Source organism: Octopus bimaculoides, chromosome 19, assembly GCF_046866305.1.
Source record: "Octopus bimaculoides isolate indiv1 chromosome 19, ASM4686630v1, whole genome shotgun sequence".
Taxonomy (NCBI): Eukaryota; Metazoa; Mollusca; class Cephalopoda; order Octopoda; family Octopodidae; genus Octopus; species Octopus bimaculoides.
Genome location: NC_142946.1, coordinates 48,451,953 through 48,466,720, shown reverse-complemented (window position 1 = coordinate 48,466,720; position 14,768 = coordinate 48,451,953). Strand labels below are relative to the sequence as shown.

The following is a 14,768-nucleotide window of genomic DNA, read 5'->3' as shown; positions in this document are numbered from 1 at the left end:
CTCAAGAAGATCCACCCACCATAACAGTTGAGATCCTAAAACCAAGGTATCATTTAAAAAGCATTGGTGTGGGTTCTGGTGCCACATGAATACCCACAGTACATTCTGTAAAGTGGTTGGCATTAGGAAGGGCAACCAGTCATAGAAACTAAGCCAAAACAAACTATGGAACCTTGTGTGGGCCCTGCCTTTGCCAGTTCTTGTCGAGTCGTCCAACCCATGCCAGTATGGAAAACAAGCATTAAATGTGGATGATGGGATATAATATATGCACATGTATGTATGTATATTAAAATAAATGATGGGCAGACAGTTGCACCAAAGCATTTATAAAATAGTTATAGAGAAGTAAGTATAAATATATTTAAGCAGAAAAAAAAGGAAAATCAGGTAAGCAAAAGTTCATTGTAGTTCTTTATAGGTTGGTAGACATCCTGAAACTTCATACTTTAATATCACAGATGAAAGAATGATGATATAATTTAAATTTGTGTTATTTCACATGGATTTGTTAACACCAACTTACTACATGCACATGTAACTGGCAATCCTGCAAGCCTGCTCATGAAATTAACATGCAAGTGACCGAGCACTCCACAGACATGGGTACCCTTAATGTAGTTCTTAGGGAGGTACAGTGTGACAAGGCTGGTACCTTTGACATTAGATTTTAGGTGCCTGGTCCAACTGGAGCACTGTCTTCATCTTTGTGTGTGTATATACATATATATATATAAGCTATATTAAATCTCTGAGTGAGAGGCAAACAGTAACAGTACGGAATAGTAAAATATATTTGCCAACTAAATGTGGCACTGTCTGTCTGATTAGTCAGCTGAAGGAGAGGTCTTCCTGGGGCTAAAAACAACAGTAACATCGTCCTCTGTGGGACTGCCACATTAAGTTGGTGAATATATTTTACGATATATATATATATATATATAAAACAAGTAATATTCGTAGCAACTTTAACATGACTGTCCGTTCAAAAGGACTACTGCGATTTTTTAACCCCAAGGGGACACCTCTAGCTAGTTAATAATGCATAGCTGCATCTGATAAATTGCGAGTAATTTTGTGTGTGTGTGTATATATATATATATATGTAAATATATGTATGTATATATATTATGTATGTATATATATATATATATATATACTATGTATATATATAAATATATTATGTATATATATGTATATGTATATTATGTATATATATCTGTATATATATATGTATATGCATATATATATATATATATATATATGTATATATATATATATATATATATTGGGAATAAATGATGGTTTTTTTCATGCTAGCTACTTGATAAATTCTTGTAAAAGATTTCATCCTATTATTGAATTTATATATATATATATATATGTGTGTGTGTGCATGGATAGATATAGAGAGACAGTTTTTGTCTTCTATTGAAAGGTCTGTACATATATATCATTGTGGAAGTTATCTCCCTTCTCCCACTCTGCAACTTCTCTGAAGGCGTGACGTATCAGCAGGACAAGTTTTCTCTGTGGACACCACTGGAATATCCTATTTGATACTTACCAATCATAGACCGGAACCACAGGTTTATCGAACCCTGTCTGGTGCATATCTTTTCAACTACCTGATTCTATCTGAATCCTTATTTTACTCTGTGTGTGTGTTCATCTGTTCAAATCTTGATGAGGTCGACCTTGACGTTCGTCCTGCAGGAATCGATAAAATAAAGAACCAGTCTAGTACTGAAATCGATGTGTTCCTAAACCCCCAATTCCCTGACGTGTGTTTTTCCAGACATTGATATGACGTGTAAATGTCCACAAACATTTCCGAAAAATGTACATTCGTTATTTTATTTTTTGAATGCTTCAAAAATATTTGATACACCTACACGAATGTGCCGCCTCACCTCCGATTTTGTTTCCTTATAACTTCCAGAAAAAATGGTATTTCTACAAATAACTTTCAGATGTTGTAGATAGATCGTAATTATATTAAAATTTAATGTGGGGAAAAAAAAGAAAAGGAAAATTTGGAAGACACACAAGCATACATAGTGACATATATCACCTAATTTTTCAAAATTTCAAGTTTCATTTTGTAGATATATATATGTGATGTGTACCAGTACGTATATTTGTGTGCCCACCAATTTTCTTTTTTGTGGTAAATTCCGATATAATTGTTATCTATACCATCTGAAAGGTATTTGTAGAAAATTTCATTAAAAAATATCTATATTTCTGAAAGTTATGACGAAACACAGTCGGCGGCGGTGGCAGGGCTGGTGGTGGTAGTGGTGTTGTTATTGGTGGTGGAGCGAGGGAACACTTGTGCTTGAATGCCTGATATTTTACGACTAGGAAACACATAAAGCTTGACATATATAGTCGTAAATTTGTGTATGTTAATTGAGTGGGGGTGGAGGTGATGTTTGTTCTGTCCCTAGCAACGGTGTTATTGTTGATGTGCTTTCGTTGCTAAGAAATTAGGCATCGAATATAAACATCGAATGCAGAAGGTGAACAATATTGAAAAGAATGTCACCAGGAAAACCAATTATTTTTTAAAATAACATAATAGAAACTATCGTGGACAATGTCTTGCAGATTACGATATTGGTCAGATAACGAGAAAGTAAAATGTAGTGTGTCGTAAACAGAGAAGATAACACGTTTAAAATGAATCCTTACATCTTACGGACATATGGTCTTGGGCCGAAACAGAACACGTGTAATTATCCATTGTGGGATTACAGGTAGGTGCCAAAAATTATTAGTTTGTCGGCAATATTTCGGTAAAAATCTATGACGTCATGAGTGAGTGCGTCACATTGTCCTTCATATCCTCAACAGAGCTGAACGGTTAAACACCCAGTTGCGCGCACTCACACACACACTCACTCATGGCTGACGTCATATCCTAATACCGAAACACTGCCAGTTTGTATAATCATGGCGAGGTCAACGAAATGGTATGTTTAGTTGCTAATTTATGAATTGAGCTTTTAATTAATAATAAACGAGTGGATATAGCGGAGGATTACGGCGTCAAAACGAGGTGAACAGATTGTCGCTACCAAATTCACCGACGGAGAAGGTGATGGAAGCAGGGTTTGTGAAGTGAAAGAGATCGAAAGTTTAAAAAAAAAATGAGTGAATTACAACAGTAAGTGTGAAAGGAATTAAAGGGTACGGTCCCAGATCTTTCGTTACGGGTTTGGCCCAATAATCGGCTTGGCATGGTGCCAATCAATATAGCTTTAGTGGTGAACTTGAGCGGGAAACTACAGTATGTTCCGAGGAAAGCGGTGGTAGGATGTTGACACACAAATAGAAATTCCATGGAATAGATTCAAGTAAACTATCAGGAGCGGTGCCTTAAGGATTTAATTCGATTAAACTAAGAAAAGATTTTTTTGAGATTGTTTTTAATTTCATTTTTAGATTATTTGTTATATACATTAAGGCAGCGAGCTGGCAGAAACGTTCGCACGCCGGGCGAAATGCTTAGCGGTATTTCGTCTGCCGTTATGTTCTGAGTTCAAATCCCGCCGAGGTCGACTTTTCCTTTCATCCTTTCGGGGTCGATAAATTAAGTACCAGTTGCGTACTGAGGTCGATCTAATCGACTGCCTTGTGCCTAGCGTAGAAAAGATTTATTATATACAGTGATCCCTCAATATATATATATATATGTATGTATGTATGTATACATACATACATACATGTATATACACATATACGTGTGTCTATATATATCTATATTTATATGTATATATATATATGCATTTGTGTATGTGTGTTAATGTATATAAACGTATATACGTGTGTGTGTGTACCCACGTTGCCACGAATGATGCGCATGAGTAACCACCAAAGAACTCCAGAACCTTTAGAACAGCTTTTCATTCAAAAGCCATTCTGACCTTCCCATTTATTCTTTGTTTTTGATTCTTTGCATTCTTTACCTTCCACTCCTCGAATACATCTGTTGGCTGTTGTCCAACGATACTAGTTAAGCGTTCATAGACGACGGGATGTGGTGCAAAGCTGAAAGAAAATGTCACCATCGGCCTCTTTAACTATAAGATTACTGATGTGCCTGAAGGATTAACAGAGGTATTTTTTAAACGTTGCTCGAATTGTGAATCACGGAATATCAGGAGGCAGATATCTCATATTTAGAATGTTGAAGGAAGCAATGCCTTTCGAAAATAGCGCAAGTGGCAGTAACAAAAATACTACTGCCATTTTCAATAAACTACTTCTGGTTATTTAAGAGAATAATGGGATGTTTTCACATCATCTCAATCCACAATCTCGCATCCAACGCTTTCAAATAAATAACTTTAGAACATTAGTTCTGACTTTTTCGGGCCACATTCCTGGCAACTCCACCCCAACTAACCATCGCAAGCATAGACCTTTCTGAAACAAATTCAAAGCAACTGTATTTAACAAATAAAGCTTAACATAATGAACCCTTTATTTTGTTGTTTTTACATGAATAGCTCCCTAGTTATCGCCCCACTTTTTACATGAATCGCTACCCCATTATCGCCCCACTTTTCTTCAGCGCCCCTTTGGAAATTTCCTCCGTCCCTACGGGGGCAATACCGCCCGCCCACTTTGGGAAACACTGCTCTAGAATTAACTTCATTATACATGTTTCGCCTCATGGTCTGGTGGTTAGAATGTTGCACTTACGATCGCAAGATCGTGCATTCCATTCCCGGATCAGGCGACATGTTGTGTTCTTGAGCAAAGCACTTCATCTCACGTTGATCTGTGGATCACTTCGACATCTGACGTCTGGCGCACGATGCACCTGTACAGGTAATATCGATTTGATAGAGCTTATTGTGCAGCACAGGCGTTTGATCCTCATCGACAATTCATCTGTGAAGATTATTCAGCAAAAAAAAAAAGAAAGAAAAATTGCAAAATCGCTTCTCGGACTCGAGAGACCACCATTATACTCTGAATTATACTCTTATTATACTCTTTTATACTCTGAATTATGTTTGTGTTATTCACTCTATCAGTATTTGTCCCAGAGACATCCAGTAAACATGTTATTGTTTTAAGTGACAATGATTACGACCATGATGAATACGATGATGTTGCTGCTGCTACTACTACTGACGATGATGATGATGATGATGATATCAGTGGAGTAAATGAGCAACGCCATGGATTTCTTTTATGTTCCTACAGAAATTACTTCCTTTACTTGTACTGCGTTTCTGTATTCTTATCCTTATTTTCAAACAAAACTATTCAATCAGCCTTTTTTTCCAATCTTCCTTTATCAAGTAAGCATATCCTAAAAATAAATTTTCTCATCAAAGACCCTTTTTATTCTGTTTAGTGGCAGTAAAAAAATATTTATTTTTTTCATTCAGTATTTTGTATTCCTATTGTTCAGTGTTAGTATATTTGAAATGGCATGGAATTGTGGTTAAGAAGTTCGCTTCCCAACCATGTATCTTTCGATTCAGTCCCACTGTGTGGCACCTTGGACAAGTGTCTTCTACTATAGCCCAGGCCCGACCAAAATCTTTTGAGTAGATTTGGTAGACGGAAACTGAAAGTTCGCCCGATTGAATATTACTGTCCAGGTGTCGAAACCATAGTGATATCTGTTAGGAAGCTGAAGATGGGAATATGTTTAATATACTTGTTTGTGAATCTTTTATATCTTGGGTGTTATTTTGAGTCAGCCTTCATAATTGTATGGCTGAGTATGGTTTTGGGTTCATGATTTATGGTGAGTTGTATATATTGATATTGTTTGATTGCTTCATGTATAATTTTATTTGGCTAGGATAATACTTAATAAATGGTTACTAGTTTTGGCTGGTTCTGTTATATATATATATATATATATATATATATCAGTGCACACGATTGTGTGTTGTGTTTGTCCGCCACCACCGCTTGACAACCGGCATTGGACGTAGATTAAAACCTTTTTAACTTTGATATTCGAGTTTGGGTTTATAACAGAACTCTACCACACTAAAGTCAATTTTCGAATTCACGTGATTGTAAATATATAAAGTTGATCTGACTTCTTGTGCTGTCAAGTGATCTTATTCAGGAATGATACCGCATGAGTGTCCTGCGCAGGGATATAGTGTAGGTAAATGAAAAGGTACTTGCATTAAAGCGGTTGACGTAAATATACGCCGAACGTGAATATCGCACTGAGTGCTAACCTCAACCGACGCGCGCAAGCAACCGAATAAACCACTGCCGTAAACTGGTTAAAGCGGTTGATGTAAATAAACGCCGAACCATTGTCGTGCGCTAATTGCTGATCTCAGCCGAGATGATTACCGTCAATGCAACACAGTTGCTTGACAAAAAAACCATTGTCATGGGGTTGAAAATATGTACCGGGGGCGATCTGTTTGATTGAAACTCTTTAAGACAGTGCCCCAGTATGACCGCAGTTCACTAACTGAAACAAATAAAAGATTAAAGATTAAGATGTTACATAAATTGGTGTTCAAAGAAGGATGCATCAGAGATTTGTTTTATATAATTTATATAAACTTTGGTGTTTATATTCTGAATTTGTTGCTTATGTGAAAAAAAAAAAGAAAAAAATGTTGTTTATATTTTCAGATCACAAAGATACAGTTCAGTTGGTTCGAGCAGTGATGGTGAGTGTTTTTATAGTGATTCCGTGTAAAGAAATGTGTTATTCGTGACTAGAAATAGTCGGAATGAAATTATTGTACGAGGTTGTAAGGACTGTGATATGAGGTGACGAGAATGGTTCTTTTCTACCACATCACATAGCTCTTACAACAAAGAGAAATTGAGTGGAACAGATAAATGCCAGAGGCAAAAAGACGACACAACCGCGTGGAATGATTAGGAGAACATTTTCGCGATTTTAATTGCGACGTAAAATAAATAGAATGTATATAAGTTGTGATTGAAATGGGATTGTGTATGAAACTCAGCAAGAACGAGTCTTTTACTGGGTATCGGTGGTTCTGAACCGGGGTCCATATGACCCTTGGGGGGGGGGGGGGTCACGTTAGATTTTGTTTTTAAGTTTATGTCCAATAAACTGGTTGCACTTCTACAATACACAAAATATTTTAAACAATATTTTTATACAATTCCTCATAATCCTTTCTACTATAGGCACAGGGCCTGTAATAATTTGGGGGAGGGGATAGTCGATGACATCGACCCCCAGTATTCAACTGGTACTTAGTTTACCAACCCCGAAAGGATGAAAGGCAAAGTCGACCTCGGTGGAAATTGAACTCAGAACGTAAAGACGAACAAATTTTATTTATTTACATTATTTTATTCTTTTCAATTTTTTAAAATTTAATGTCTCTAACTCTGTGTATTTTAATAAACTCTATTGTATTCCCTATAAACTTTCATGTCGCCTTCGTTATTTCTATCCTTCTTGTTCTATCGTTCGATTTTTATGATTAAAATAGTCAAAAACGCCCGAGACGTGTCCAAAATTTCTGAATATTGTTGGACGAGGAGAGTTTTATGTTTGCTGACTAAATTTTTTTGAACTGAGCGAAAAGAACTCAACTGTAAATGTATTTTTCTTGGAGGATTTTAGAAAGTAATGCTTGTGAACCACAGTAAAATTATAATCTGGAAAGAAAGATGAATCGAAGAGCAAAATAATCCATCTAGCCATCCGCCTTCTTCGCTCACTGGGAGGGTCGTAGAGGTAGAGTCCTCAGACGCTTCCTCCATTGGGTCCTACCAGAAGCAACCATCATTATACTTTCTGACCGGATTCCCAAGCATGACCAACTGAAACTATGGATCTTGTTATTGGTTTACCACTTGGGTTCCTCCCATTTGGCTCGCTTTGAAGAATCAGTCTTGCAATTCTTCCCTGCTGCTTTCTAATCATTTGTCCGTAGTACCGGAGCTGTATTTTCTCCGAAAGTAGTGATAGAGTGTGGAGGCGCAATGGCCCAGTGGTTAGGGCAGCGGACTCGCGGTTTCGATTCCCAGACCGGGCGTTGTGAGTGTTTATTGAGCGAAAACACCTAAAGCTCCACGAGGCTCCGGCAGAGGATGGTGGGGAACCCTGCTGTACTCTTTCACCACAACTTTCTCTCACTCTTACTTCCTGTATCTGTTGTGCCTGTAATTCAAAGGGTCAGCCTTGTCACACTGTGTCACGCTGAATATCCCCGAGAACTACGTTAAGGGTACACGTGTCTGTGGAGTGTTCAGCCACTTGCACGTTAATTTCACGAGCAGACTGTTCCGTTGATCGGATTAACTGGAACCCTCGACGTCGTAAGCGACGGAGTGCCAACAACAACAGTGACAGAGTATGTATATTATTTCTTTTTTTTTAGTTGATATGCAATTACCCAAACCCTGTTAAAGTGGATCTTAGGCGGGGCACCGAAGAAATGGTAAATGGTTTACGACAAACAAGATATCACTTTAGACTTGCTAAAATAATATTCGAAGTTTCTTTATATGATCGGAAATGTAATTTCGAAGTGTTCATTTTGTCATAGTGAGGATCTGATAAAAGACTTTGCAATAAAAAAAGTAGGAGAAAACTTTTCAAATATAAATTAAGCGGAAGTATAAAAAAAATAAACATCATTTTCCATCTTACTGTGTTAGCTTTGTTTCATTTTGAAAACTAAAAACTCATTTTATTATTTATTATTGTTTATATTTTGATTTACATATATATATGGAGGCGCCAAAATCTTTTAAGTGCTCAGGGCCTCTGTGGGTCTTAATCCGGCCCTGGCCGTACCATTGATATGAAGAATATAAAATTACAAGACATAGAAAATAGTATCTTCGTGACGTCAACGTCACTGCAGATGTAAATAATATTAGCAGAATGCTTAGCAGGCTTAGAATTTCTATAGTGCTTGATAACTTTAGACTGTTTCATTCATGAGTAGGGAGGATGAGGTGTGATAACGCTGTCGTGTGATGTATAACGTGCGTATTTTTGTCAAGATGTAATGGTAAGATGTAGAGGAGGTGTCGGGTATTAATATACAAAACGCGCGCGTGCGCAAACACATTATGCTTGCGAATTTATATCTATGGAATGGCACAACAAATATTTGAAATTAGTTTTAGGCACACAATTATATAAATCGCTCAGATTCTTATGTAAAAGTATTTTGTATTTTTATTCATAGTTGTGTACATTTAAATTGCATTTATTTTGTTTTTATTTACTTTGGGTTTATGGCCAACAGTTACACAATTTTTTTTTCTTTCCGTTTTTAGGTGCTAGCTCGAATTCTTCGAAGGAAAGCTCGAGTCGTTCAGATTCCAGTTCCGAAGTCGCGAGTATAATCACTACCGAAATTTATGAATCATTTCTACCTTTTGAAGTTAAAATATTCGCCGACAGCAGCCAAATCAATATGCTTAATACACTGTATCGGCCGCTAATAAATCTTCTTGATTCTGATCTACATATTATAAAAATATCAGAAAATAGAAGTCCTCGTTGTTCCGAGAATAATTCACTGAAAAAGCAAGATTGTCTCCGCCATGTTTTTGTGCCTAGTTTTTCTATTTTGATTTTTTTACTCGAGGACGGATTGCTTACTCAGCAAAGATTTTTGGAAGCTCAGTTTTATTTTCAACAGAAACCGTGGAAATTTTATCATCAATCACGAATAGACAAAAGAAAAGCAATAGAATTTTGTTCCGATAATATGCAGGAATTCTATGGTACTTCAAAAGGTTATCCTCTCTGGGGAATTCGTCGTGTACATTATGGAAAAGAGCATTTGCGATTTATGTTATTTGTCAGCTACGACAATTGGCTTGCGATGGTGAACTTTTACAAAGTTCTTATGAATTCAGCTCCTGAATACGAACAAGATGACTTCTGTATGTTTACAGTGGACAACCAAGTACACTATGACATACAGTTTGTTCTCAAACAACTGCCTCCACATATTATTCCCGAACCATTATATTTCGTTGAACTTGAATTTCAGATATCTGATATTGGTATTCTGATGCCACATTTTCCAAATGTCTGTAAACCAATGTCTGTTCATAAATGGTGCACATCAGATCATGACGGAAATCCCCTTATAATGAGCTTAAAACCGAGACTAGAATGTTCACCCCAGACATCTATGAAACGAAATTCATCTGAATATTTGTCAGCCGCTAACAAAGTGTTTTTCGTGTGAAAAACTCAAATGCGCCAAATTCCTAACAGTTATAACACAAAAACATCTAACTTCTCTCGAAGAAGCGATTGTTCATTATGTTTTACAGGCAATAATGTGTATACTGATGGAGTCTCCAGAGAAGAATCGAACCAGGTACTAATGGAATGTCTTTAAGATCTTTATTCGTTCTTTTACAAAGAACAGTTAAGATTTTGATGTTTGTATATGGCCTACTTTTTATTGAATATATTCCAGAAAAGTCAAACCTTATGGTTGAATGTATTATATATAAGAGAGTTATTATTGATGAATATACCGTTCAAACTAAGCAGAAAATCTCTTATTACTGAACTGAGCGTTAATACAGAAATAATATTCTCACAAATCTAAGACAATGGCTAAGATGGACCAAGAATAACAAATATGTTTAGTGTACATTCATGAAGAGGTATTGAGTACTTAGTTGAGATATAAATTTACAGAACAATTCCAATTCTACAAAATGGACTATTTCTTTCCTGGATGGAACAATGTGGTGCAACAATAAGATTAGCCAGTCACTATGAGACTACCACTATAGTTCTAATGGTGATGATAAAATATGGATACATTATTCAAAGTATTAATAATTAATAATTGTAATTATTTACTTACAACAAGGCAGCGAGCTGGCAGGACCGTTAGTACGCTGGGCGAAATGCTTAGCGGCATTTCATCTTCTCTTACGTTCTGAGTTCAAATTCCGCTGAAGTCGAGTTTTGCCTTTCATCCTTTTGGCGTCAATATATTGAGTACCAGCTGGGCACTGGGGTCGATGAAATCAACTCGACCCCATCTCCCTCGTAATTGCTAGCCTTGTGCCAAAATTTGAAACCAATAAGTAACATACAATCCAGAACCTAATACTCGAAACAGGGACCGAAGCATTTGGTAAATGGATAGTAACTGTCGTTATGATAGATTTTTTCAAAAGCTTTGACTGGTCTCAATCCACCCGTATCTCCCACAGTTTTAGAGTGAACATCTTTCTCTGCGATTCAACTTCTAAAACGTCAAATTAACATTTTAGTTTTTATTCAGATTCCAACATTATTAAAAACCACTGACCACTTGCCAACACTTGGCCCGAAATCCGTAACGTGGAATCCAGTTGAGTTCTTTACCATAAATTTTCTGCTACATTTACAAAGAATCTATTTTCGTCAATACAGTCATTAATCCACTATTGTTTACTGTGGTAATGATTTCTTTCCAATAACTGGGGAGAAAGGCGACGAGCTGGAGGAACGGTTAGCGCGTCGGACAAAATGCTTGGCTGCATTTCTTCCGGCTTTTTATGTTCTGAGTTCAAATCTCAGTAAGGTTAGTTTTGCCTTTCATCCCTTCGGGGTCAATAAAATAAGTACCAATCAAGTACTGGGGTCGATGTAATCGACTGGCCCCGTCCTCTCAAAATTGCTGGCCTTGTGACAAAATTAGAAAGAATGACTAATGAAGAAAGTGAATAGATTCAGCATTTGATCAAGTTGTCCACTGTTAGCGATTTATCAGTGACAAGAAAAAAAAAGCACTCCCCACCTACACCGGGAGTACCAAGTGCTTGCCAAAAAATTGGTCAATTGTTCCTTCGCTGCAAACTTTACAATGTGACATTTCATTTTATCAAAGAAAAAAACCTGGGACATTTTCCCTTTCAGCTTAGCTTTTTTTTATATATTGTGAAACTCAAGTCTATTAAATCTGTTATAATTCTTTCGATTATAAGCACAAAACCTGAAATTTTGTGGGAAGGAGCCCAACTGGCCCGTATTTTATCGATCGCGAAAGGATGAAGGACAAAGTTGACTTCAGCGACATTTGAAATCAGAACGTAAAGGCGGAAGAAACGCCGCTAAGCATAAATGGCCGACGCGGTACCGATTCTGCCAGCTCGCCGCCTTACTACAATACTGGGAATGAAAGATCATATACGTCTTCACAAAGCGCAAGACTAATGTTTGCTGGAAAGCGGTTCGATTCCTGTGTAGAATCTAATATTTTACTTGTATACTGTTATGTCTTCGAGAGAATTGGACACAGAAGAAAGAAGCTTTAAATTACAAATTATTTAATCTAATCGTCTAAATTCTGCTAAGTTACATTCAGAATGAAAGAATAGGGCGTATGACGCAAACAGAACTTACAATTAAAAAAGAAAAAACATTGGAGGTGGGGAGTAAAGGTAGCCAGTAGCATTTGTTATAGAGTAATAGTTTGTGTACAGGTATTGAAGACAATTGCACGTCTCAGAGTCATAGTACTGTTGAATGCCAGTTTGAAAATCTAATTCTCTGTAATTTATATACGTATTTTACGATCAGTGGGAAGATGGAATATTAATAAATGAAAAGACAATTCCATTCTGGTTCTTAACAGGAAACTATTTTTGGTGGACATGCATCAAATTACAAACACCGGTAAAAAAAAAAATATGTAAAACAAGCAACACGGTGCCAACTACATCCAAATTTACGGACATCTTTTTTTTTTCAACTAGATTCAAATAACGAAATAAACTTTAATATCATTTTTGGTTACAACATTTCTGGAACTCAGAAAACATTTATAAAGAAATCATTTATTTTCTCTTCGACTCTTGACACGATGTAAATCATTTCTGTAATGTTTGCAAATAATGTATTTGCGAAATAGATTATAACTTTTATACCAAAACAAACAAAAAAAAAAGAATTATACCAGCGCATCCATAAAACAGATTCATGCATCCATAAATATTCATGCGTATGTATATGAGCATATGTGTTTACATACTTATACATAAACGCACACAATATCTATACACTTATTACCAAATTTCCGCTATTTTAATGCTAAATCGTTATTCAGAAAATGCGGAACAAAGTCATTGTCATCAGAAAATGCGGAACAAAGTCATATTTCATGAACAAAATTTATTCCAAGGACTTTCCTTTAGGTTTAGAAAGATTAGATATTTCCTCTGAAGGTTTTCGAGATTTAGTTAGTCTTGATTTAGTTAGTTTTGTATAAACGAATCGTCTAGGATTTGGTGGCCGCAAGCTGCCTTTACAATCTATACAAAAGCAGAAGAAATCGCATTGCTTCATGTAATATTTGCAGTATTTGATACAATGGTCGAAGCTGTGCTTCAGATGTGTAAAACATTGCTTGAAGCAGGAGAGGGAAAAATTACCGCACGCAATGGAACAATCTGCGTTTTCTTTGAAGTTCATGTAGGCAGGAGACGACAGGTATGGAAATGTAAAGAGAAGTAGTAATATTTCGGCTTTCTGAAACAAAGAGAAATATATAAAAATATATAAGATTAAATTTTTCATGGTCGCCGCGAAAATTATTGAATGGAATTTTATAAGTGAAGAGAAAATTGACAGTAAACATTTATGAAGAAAACATCGTTTAGAAATTCATATGAAACTATACACAGACTATCACACAAGGTTTCATATGAAATAACTTGTAAATAATTTCATTTTAATAAACAGGAAAAACTAACACAGTTTCAAAAGATTCATTATTTCTATGCTGAGCCGAAGATCTGATGAAACTTCAAATTATTTATGTACAAACATTTTTTTAAGGAGAATGAAACAGATTTTTAAAAATCGATTTGATTGTCGTAAGGCAATAATATATATAATAAATATAAATAATGTACAATAAATAATAAAGTGAACTAAAAGAGGAAACAGGTACTGAAGAGCTTACGCAAAAAAAAAAATCTTTATTTAATTTTCTTTCTTGGTTATGGAAAGAAAACTGATACCTGGTAGTAATTATTAGCGACACTTATAAAAGGGAGATAATCAAGAAATAATGTTTGATCAGACAACATAGCTCTGATGATGTCTAATAGATCGAAACAAGTCTCTAGTTATCACCCTTACCAGTTAACAAAGATTTCGCATTCTTTGCTTTAAGCCGGTAATTAACGCACTTTTTTTTTTATTCGTAAATTAAGCGAAAAATTGGCATGCGTCTAATGTAACCGTATTAAGGATGGGATACCCAGTGTATGAGAGAATATAATGAAACATAAAATCTGATTTTTATGACAGCAAATGGACTTTCTCTCTCGCTCTCAGAGTGAAAGGTAGACTGTATGATGCTTGTGTGCGAGCGGTTATGCTCCATGGTAGTGAGACATGGACTCTGAATGCAGAAGACATGCGTAGACTGGAGAGAAATGAAGTTAGTATACTTCGTTGGATGTACAACATCAGTGCGCATGTACGACAAAGTGCAAATGTATTGAGAGAAAAGTTGGGCATAAGAGGAATCAAATGTAGCATGCAAGAGAGAAGACTATGTTGGTTTGGACATGTGGTACGTATGAATGAGGACAGCTGCATAAAGAAGTGCCGATCACTGAAAGTGGATGGTACCCACAGAAGAGGGAAACCCAGGAAAACGTGGATGAAGTTGGTAAGGACCGATCTCATGATGTTGGGCCTCGCAGAGGAAATGACAATGGACCGAGATGTCTGGCAATATGAGTTTCTTGACAAGACCCGCCCACGTCAGCGAAACTCAAACAAG

General features: G+C 36.2%; 1 protein-coding gene across 3 annotated transcripts; it reads left to right on the top strand.

Annotated features, from left to right (window-relative positions):
- The first annotated feature begins 1,497 nt into the window (after positions 1-1,497).
- Positions 1,498-13,724, top strand: LOC106877030 (protein FAM124A). Of its 3 annotated transcripts, XM_014925812.3 has the most exons (3): positions 1,498-2,762; positions 6,640-6,677; positions 9,286-13,724. In XM_014925812.3, exons 1-3 carry the CDS (start codon positions 2,686-2,688, stop codon positions 10,209-10,211), a joined length of 1,041 nt encoding a protein of 346 aa, XP_014781298.1. In that variant the 5' UTR covers positions 1,498-2,685; the 3' UTR covers positions 10,212-13,724. The 3 variants fall into 3 exon arrangements, with proteins under 3 accessions (XP_014781298.1, XP_089193726.1, XP_052830582.1); XM_089337600.1 differs by lacking the exons at positions 1,498-2,762; positions 6,640-6,677 and adding an exon at positions 9,033-9,165; XM_052974622.2 differs by lacking the exons at positions 1,498-2,762; positions 6,640-6,677 and adding an exon at positions 9,033-9,171.
- The last annotated feature ends 1,044 nt before the right edge of the window (positions 13,725-14,768 follow it).